Genomic DNA, 9126 nt, shown 5'->3' on the forward strand with positions numbered 1-9126 from the left:
GAGGTGCATAGGCTGAGATGACAGTAGCTAATCTATGATGAAGCACTAGTCTGATCTTAAGTACTCTGTCACTTACTCTAACGACCTCGATTACCTTATCCACCCATTTCTCCGCTAGAAGTATTCCTACGCCCCCGACCCCGTCAGTGTTCCCTGCCCAGAAAATCTTGTACCTGTGTTCTTTGCCTGTGAGGAACCTTGCAGAACCTCCTCTCCATCTTACTTCCTGGATGCAGCACATATCTACGCATCTCCGTTCAAGCATCTCAACAATATATATATATGTTTGTGTGTCTGTGTTTGCCCCCAAAACCCACATCGCTTGACAACCGATGCTGGTGTGTTTATGTTCCCGTAACTTAGCGGTTCAGCAAAAGAGACCGATAGAATAAGTACTAGGCTTACAAAGAATAAGTCCTGGGGTTGATTTCTTCGACTAAAGGCAGTGCTTCAGCATGGCCACAGTCAAATGACTGGAACGAATAAAAGAATAAAGTCAAATGGGAAAGCTAAGCAAGCTGTTCAAACTGCATGGGGCCTTGTTGTTGAAAATTGGTATCTCTATTTACAGCAAGTCCTACTCAATCATCGATCTTCATCAGGCAGGAAAGCTGCTTCTCTTGGGGAAAATTTATTCTGAAGGCCATTACGTACCAGCTGCAATCCACAGTTCATACTGTTTACTTATGTCTGGTACCACAATATATGCACGAAGAAAGCAAGTCCTGTCATATATCTGGCACAGAAAGGTGCGGATACTGCAAATGTCACAAATGAAAACAAAAGCTGGATAGCTAGTTTTGACCAATTGCTTCCATAAACAAATAGTTGTCAACCTGCCCAGATAGGAATCAACTTGAGGTTAGGCATTGACAATTGCAGCGTCAAAGTACAGAAACCTGGACCTCAAATGCATGGAGTTGATGAGATGATGATTAGAGTAAACTGGAAATTCTGCAGAAAAGTAACTCACCGAATTGACTTCCTTATTGAGGTGGCGAGTGTTGTGTATTGAACTCATAATGAATCTAACAAATGCTGTATATTTGTTTAAATATTTAAAAATTGCCAGTCACATGGCATGTATGAGTTTTATGTGGACTTGTCTATATTTTTTCTTATATATATTGTGATTAAAATAAATGGGGATCACGGTTGATGTTGTTACCCCTTCTTATATGTTCTGCTGTTGGTTGTGTAGAAATTCGCAGTTTACGGCCATTTGATCTTTGTTCTTATACCAGTGCTTATGAAATAAGCAAATTACAAAACTTGACACTTCCCTTTCCTTTTCAAGTGAAACTTGAAAAAGTTGAGGGCTTGGTGAAAGAGGAAAGTCTCTGTCTTCAGCTCTTTCAGTCTGGTCCACCACACAACCTCTTTCACAAAGGTTACCAGACAAAGAAACACTGCCTGCCCTTTTCAGCCAAAGGAAGGTGCTGGGGCATGCTTCACAATGGACTCAGCCAATAATCAGATCTAACAGACAGCAGGTGTTTGGCATAAACCAATGCTTGGACACTGGATGTGAGCATGCAGAACAGTTTCGTCACTCTGCGTACATCTCAGGCAAGCCTGTCTAATGGCACTTCCATGCCTGTAGAATTTATCCCGAACTAACCATCCCCCTAGTAGCACTACCAGGTTAAGAAATTCTGGAAATTAACAATAGGCTCTGGTCTGAAAGTCCTCTGGAACAGACCAGCCAGTGATTCTTGTCAATGCCCAGAGTCTTCCTGAGAAAATCGTCACACTTGCCCATCACTAACACTCTACAGAATGTCTGAGTGAAACTTCCACCAACTGTGTTACCTGACTGAAAGAGGACTGTGAGTGCTTGGTGACACTCTAGGAGCTGGGCATCCAACATCAGTCTGTGCTTGATCCATGACTGTGAGTCAGTCAAAGGGACGAGATGTAGAAAAGTAAGACTGATAAATGGCGATCATACCTACTCACTAGCAAGTAAGTGTTGGAAATGCACATCAGCAACCATGGTATGCTCGGCTCTCCATTCAGTGGGTGTTGATAAGAAATGGAGTGCCTGAACAGTGGAATACGTCCCTTCCACAGAAAACAGAAATGTATGTTCTCCAGTTTGGTCAGATGTAAAGGCTTGATGGTAAGGCAATTATTTATAATAGAGGTGGGTAAGCATTCACCACTTCTGCTTGACCTTTCAGAGAAAGCTTTCTCTTGGCCCATTTCTGAGTGAGATTGGCTACCTGTACAATCATTTCTTCACAGTTCATCTCCACCTGGAGATCAAGAACAAACCAAACCCCGAGCAATTTAACTCTCCATCCATCCCGCATCCCACAACATTAATGGATGGCATGGACCTGCTTCTCTAGGGTCCAAGCTGATTAATATTTGCTCCTGTCACCACTTTGTATTCTTTTAGAGCAGTGCCGATCAGGTCTGTGGGCTTGGTGTTTCATATTTCTGCAGCTGTTATCAGCTTTTTGCAATTCCCTGCCTGCCTTGCAAAGTGTTATGGTATACCTTTGAGGTAGGCACTGAAGTCCATCCTGCACTCTGGATTGCCATTTCTCCCAAACAGTTGGGTGAAATGCTGCTGAAAAGCTAAACACATCTGCTTAAACTTGAGTACCATGCACCCATTTAGGGTCACTAAAGACCAAATTGTGACTTTGTTTCCCCATTGTACCTCTGCCACTTGGGCCCATTGAGCAGCTTTCATTCCCTTGTTTCTTAGAACACACACCTTAGCTCTGACAATGCATCCTTCATGCTTAGCCAGGGCCAATCTTGCTGTCAGCACATTGGTTGTGACGCCTTTTCTAAGCGTCTCTTTTAAGTTTCTAAGTTTCCCTCTATTTTCTTTTCCCTTCACTAATGCCTTACTAAACCTAATGGATTCTACTATAATTGCTCTTTTCAGGGCAAACCACCATTTGTTGCTGATGACTGACCCCGTCAACAACCACTTAATTAATTTGCTAATCTGGTCTCTCAAAGCTTGGTACATCAGAAGTGACATGTTCAGCTTCCACTAACTGGGTTCCTGCCTACAAAGTCCATCTAGGTTAACTGTGTAGACCACAAATTTGTAATGTGTGTAGCTGATGATTTTAAAAAGTGGACGACTTATGCTATCCTTATCTACTGGCCTACAAAATACTCTAGTTAGAAAAGACCTAGATAACCCAATGCAGTTTGTCCACACTGGCACATTTAGGAAATTTAGTTGACACCTGTCAGACAGTTGAAAACGTTTGAACAGGTTTGTGAGGCTTTTTCACCCACACAATCTAAATGTGCATCCAGGATGGTGTTCCAGTCACCCATTAGCATTAAAGGTTGAGATGTTCTCAGGAAAACCTCCAGACATCTGAAGAAATGCAGTTGTCCTGCCCCTGTTGGAGCATGAACAACCACCAGTCTGAAGGCATCCCCATCACTACTATTCACATCCAGGACCACTAACTTACTTTCCGGGTTCAGGAAGAATGCCCTTATCTTGAGATCCAGACCTTTCTGTAACAATGCTGCACTTCCACCCCCGCCCACCATTCTCTGTTGACATAGGGATGAGTAAATCTTGTATCTACTGAAAATCGGCATGAAAGCTTCTCAGTTGGAGAATCTGGTCTCACTGATAGTCATGACATATAAACTTAGTATACCTGAGGTCATTGAATAGGTGGCAACCCCAAGCCATGTGAATTTATACTGCTTATTTTGAACGTAGCTATTTTGGAAAGTGAAATAGACAGAGTGGGGGAAAGAGCTGTTTACAATGATTTTGTGGGAGAGGGAGGCTAGATGTTCTGTCCCTCTAGTTAGATATGGGTGTTTCTACAAGCAGCTCCTTGTAAAGATTTTTATTAAAGATTCCTCTGAAATTCCCCACCCCATCAGGGTATTTGTATTTTATGGTGTTATATGTGTTTTGTTGTGTTACTTGTGTGATTTTTATGTGCATTGGCATGTTAGTTGTCATTGTTATGAAATGCTCTGAGTGATGTCTATATGGTTTTGCATGTATTCCAATAGTGCTTTGTTGACTGTGTTTATGGTAGTGTAGTTGATGTTGTCTAAGTTTTGTTTGTGTTGGGATACATGATCAAACTGTTGTGCTTGTTGTGGTGGCATTTATGGTAGTGATGGGGATGATGTTTACAAGGTAGCTGTTGCTGGGAGTTATGTTTGAGCACTGTTGCTAAAAGGCATCTCCTCTATTTATTTGTACCTGTCAGCTTTTGTATTGGTGTTGATGTAATTTTGTTTCTTTTTCTTTTCTTGACTTTGGTGACCATTTATCATTTAGGCTCCTCACTGTCCCATCATTTAGGCTCCTCAGTTTCCTTCATTACAGGACATCTCTGAGTGGTATGAAGAGGGGAGCGGTATGTCTAGGGGAGGTTATTGGTGTTATTTTGTAGAAATAGTTGTTGTTGCTGCAGTTGTCTGTGATGTGGTAGCCTTTAGTGTTGCTGTGTTTCCTGTTGTATTAGCTTCCATTGTTGGTGCTGAGGTGGTGGCAATGGTGTCAGCAAAAGTGCTGGTTTCTGTTATTGTGGGGAAAAGGCTTTGAGGTGGTTTGTGTCATTGCACAGGTGACACTTCAGCTTTCAACCCTCAACAGCCAAATGAAGCCTTATGCCATTTGGTAGGCTTATGAAGTCTGGGATGACTTCGACACTTGGCTGTTCTATCTGTATTGGCAGCTGCGTTCCTTGTTCCAACCAGCTCTGCTTCTGTAGTCTCTGTATCTGCAGAATACTGGTTTTCTCTTCTATACCAAAGAGAACCACTGCCAGCAGGTGTTGATTTCAGGAGATATGTTTAATATTCTTATTTTAAACACCATTCTACCAAGGTAAATGGAGATGAGGATTAGTTTGTAACTCATTAGGGTAGTTGATAAGTGCTTTTCAGCTTCTTCCTCTGATGTGAATCTTACTTCAACCATTCCATATTTTTTCCCCTTGGCTATATATGTTTTCCTGTTCCAAATTGTTTGCATACATTTTTTTACCTGTTGGTGTGTTACCTGCTCTATTCTTCTACTTTTTTTTCTTATAGTTTTGTATAGAACTACCTGTAAGTTTGTTTGTTGCTGGACAGGTCTAGGAGCATTTAGTGCTACATTTCACCTGCATTTTTCCAACATAAATTTTGCACTTTTAAAATCATTCTCATCAAGAAAAATTTCTTCTGTCATTTGCTGCATCCACAGTGAAACTACTAACTGCAGATTTACATGGTTTATTTTCATTGTCTTTAGCATCAGTGGTGTAGGTGGTGGTGGAGGAGGTAGGCCTTGCAGGTGTGTGGATGGAAAATTTAAATCTTTCTTTTGTTCTGTGGTCTCATTTTTGCAATTGTTGTTGATATATTTATTGTTGTTGCTGTTGCTTTTCCTTTTGTCTCGTTTTTGTTGCTGCATTTCATAGTTTTATTGCTGTGTAAAGTGTACTGGTGGTGGTGTTGCTTTTGCCTTCTTTCTCTTTGTCGTCATTGTTGTCTGAAGCATACGTAGGTAGCAGAAGGAAACTGTTTTTGTAATGGCTGTTCTAACAGCTGTCACCTTCCTCAACTTGGGAAGCCTTATTGTATAGTTTTTGTTTGAGAAATGAAAATTTTCAATTTTAAATCTTAAAATTCATCCTTACAGAGTGAATTCTTCACCTCAACAGCTTGCCAAAAACACTGTGAGCTGGCTCATTTAGAGAAAAGTGCAACAAAATTTAAAACAGCAAATTTGAAAACAACAAATTTCAAGAAACTTATGAGTCATAAACAAGTGTCCTCTTGCTCCAGACACAAATAATAATAATAATGATAACTACAATAATGATGATGATAATAATAATAATAATAATGATAATAAATATACTCACAGTAATTTTATTACCAAATCCTGCATAGAATGGGTTGGAAGGAAAGAGAGCTGCTATATCTTTCAAACAACTGATTTTGAATTCCTGGGGATTTTTATTTACCACTTCCCTGAATTAAATAGGTTTGGGTAAAGAAAATACAATCAGTGTGAAGATATGGTTTGAAGTACAAGTATGTTTGGGAATTGTAAACAAAGAAATTTAGATAAAAGAGTGTAATACAACATAGAGTACAGGTTAACAAACCTTGTGTGACAGAGTACTAACAGTCGTGTATCCTCTTGAAATAGGTTATATCCCATAAAACATTTGGTTACTGTATTACTAATGACTTTGCTTTCATCTAATGATTGAATGTAAGATATACTAACATTGCAACCTTCAGACTTATGAAAAGTTATTAGATAACAGTAATAACTAAACATGCTTTGTGATCATTCCAGATATCAAATTAGGAATATGTGACACAGTGCATCTGATCTGAACAAAAACAAAGAAAATCACAATATAATAGTTCCACTAATTACAGAGAAGTATGTTTGTGTAACTGTAATAGTGTAGTTAACATTGTTGTAATAGTTGACCTAACTGCAATACAGTACATCCTAAATAAACATATATCTTCCCCAGTGGGCTGGCCTATTGTAGGAAATAACTGGTGCAAAAAAAACAATCATGAATGTTTTCAATATGTAGGAAATATGTTCATGATGTTTCATATTCTACTGCAAACAGGAGCTATGATCAGAAAGTATCTTTGCCTGCAACTCAGCCCAGAGCTAGGAACTGGATTCCAATTACCAATGCAAAGAATAAATGTATTTCTCAATTCAGTCATTTACTATTAAACAAACATGTTTGGTTGACATTTCTTATTGACAGTGCCTTTATATTATTCTAGTAGACAAAAGAAGAAAAAAATGGCTTAAAGTAACATTACCAGGAATATGGCACTAGAAAAAGCCCCAAATCACAGACGTGGTGATGATGATGATATCACACCACTGCATGATGGATTGTACCTGTGATTCAACAACAAGAATTAAGTATCAAAGGCATTTCTCTCAGAGTACGTACCTGTGAAGTGCACTTATTAAAGAGGTTGGGTTTAGCAGGAGGGGGCCATCAGGTAGCTCTAAGCCACCTTGTTTAATACTTTTTAACAGTTCTTTGGTTCCACGAGACTGTCCAATGGCCCTGGCACTGAGGTAGACAAATTTATAACTGTTGTTGTTAATGCGTGTGAACAATTCTGCAACCCCACTTTGTGACCATTCCAAACCCAAAATTGGGAAGATGTGGCCCAATACATCTGATCTAAATAGAAACAAAGAAAATCAGTCAAATTAAAGAAACAATACCAATGGGTAAATCATAATTCAAGGATTTTATTATCATCTTGTATGTTATTGTTAGGTTATCTAGGACTACATTGTCTAATGTATGAACAGAGAGTGGCCAAATAGCTAAGAAGTTTGTAATCATGAGATCCTAGGTTCTCACTGCATGATGGATTGTACCTGTGATTCAAAGCTGCAGCCTTGGAATTACATTAAAGTTATACACAACAGTCAAACACTCAACCATTTACATTGTAATTCAATAAGCAGGTAATTCAGTTGATCAAACAAATGAATCCACATTGTTAAAACTGAGAGAGATCTGTTCACTTTACAGTTTAATGTGCCTTTTTCTTAAAGATAGCAAGATTTTTGAGGGATTTCTAACTGGTCCAGCAACTACACAGAGGCTCCCTCATCAGCTTGTAATGAGGATAAACATTGTGTCAATTCATCAATATACTTCATCCCACTCTAGTTAATAACGCAGTAACAGAGATCAATTTATTCAGCTCTACTGTTAAATTGGTTCTGTATCAAAGCAAAAACAAATAATTTTATAATTTTATTTATATTTTTATTACATGGGAAAATGCAATCAAGGGATATAATATTCTTTAGATAATAAATCTGGAAAATTACATTAGGAAAAGTTCAGGAACAACTTATTACATCTTGTAAAGTACAGAACAAGAAAAATTTTACCTAAAATATTGCAGCTAAAGATAAGATTTCAAATAAAATATTTAGATTTAGAAAATATTAACTTTTATTTAAACTAAAAATTTTATTACAAGTTTTTACTTCTATTTGCTATTACTTGTTACTTCTATTAAAAATTAAAAATAATTCAAAATATTTTTTGCACTTTTGAGTTATTGCCTAAGTTACTGGCAAGTCTTCATATTTTTAGTCTTGATTCAATACCTGTTTTTTACATAATGATTTTGCCTACCATATATACTACTCTACTTTGTATAAAACTTAGCTATATTGGTACTTCTAGCTCTCATTTTTTAAAGTATTCTAGTGTCGATATTTGAATAAAATGATGGTACCTTTTTTAATTATAATGTTACTTTGTAAATGAAAATCAAATAATTTTTAATATTCAAATTTTATCCTTAGCTGCAATATTTTAAGTAAAAATTTTCTTGTTCTCTACTTGTAATAAGTTGTCCTGAACTTTTCCAAGTATATTAACTTGTCCTGTAATTTTCCAGGTTTATTATCTCAAGAATATTATTTCTCTTGCTCACATTTTTCCATGTAATCCATGTTTTTTTCCAGGCTATGCTATTATGCTAATTAATAATGTGTCAATTAGCGGTGTCATTGATAATTTTTTCCTTACCTCAATGATGCTGGTGACATTAAAAGTCCCATTATAAAAAAAGTCACTTCATAAAAAAGTATAGAACTATAATATCACCCTCAAATTTGAGAAACAAACACTCATAACTTTTTCTTTTAAAACTTCATTACATGAGGTTGATACCATGAAATTCCTCAAATTGAGCTCTATAATTTAAGCTTAATTAAAATATATTCTTTTATTCTTTTACTCTTTTACTTGTTTCAGTCATTTGACTGCGGCCATGCTGGGGCACCACCTTTAGTCGAGCAAATCGACCCCGGGACTTATTCTTTGTAAGCCTAGTACTTATTCTATCAGTCTCTTTTGCCGAACCGCTAAGTGATGGGGATATAAACACACCAGTATCGGTTGTCAAACAATGCTAGGGGGACAAACACAGACACACAAACATATATATATATACATATATACGACGAGCTTCTTTCAGTTTCCGTCTACCAAATCCACTCACAAGGCTTTGGTCGGCCCGAGGCTATAGTAGAAGACACTTGCCCAAGATGCCACGCAGTGGGACTGAACCCGGAACCATGTGGTTGGT

At 37.8% G+C, this 9126-nt stretch overlaps 1 protein-coding gene across 2 annotated transcripts in view; it reads right to left on the minus strand.

Moving 5' to 3' along the window:
- Nucleotides 1-9126, minus strand: part of LOC106867303 (phosphatidate phosphatase LPIN3) — a 137213-nt gene that overhangs the window by 15845 nt on the left and 112242 nt on the right. For both annotated transcript variants that reach the window (XM_052967291.1, XM_014912142.2), the window contains 2 exons: nt 6948-7187; nt 5871-5979 (listed from right to left, as the gene is read on the minus strand). In XM_052967291.1, the coding sequence (XP_052823251.1) occupies nt 5871-5979; nt 6948-7187 (349 nt within the window). The remainder of the gene's footprint in view (nt 1-5870; nt 5980-6947; nt 7188-9126) is intronic.

The sequence above is a fragment of the Octopus bimaculoides genome, chromosome 4 (assembly GCF_001194135.2).
Source record: "Octopus bimaculoides isolate UCB-OBI-ISO-001 chromosome 4, ASM119413v2, whole genome shotgun sequence".
NCBI classification, from domain to species: Eukaryota; Metazoa; Mollusca; class Cephalopoda; order Octopoda; family Octopodidae; genus Octopus; species Octopus bimaculoides.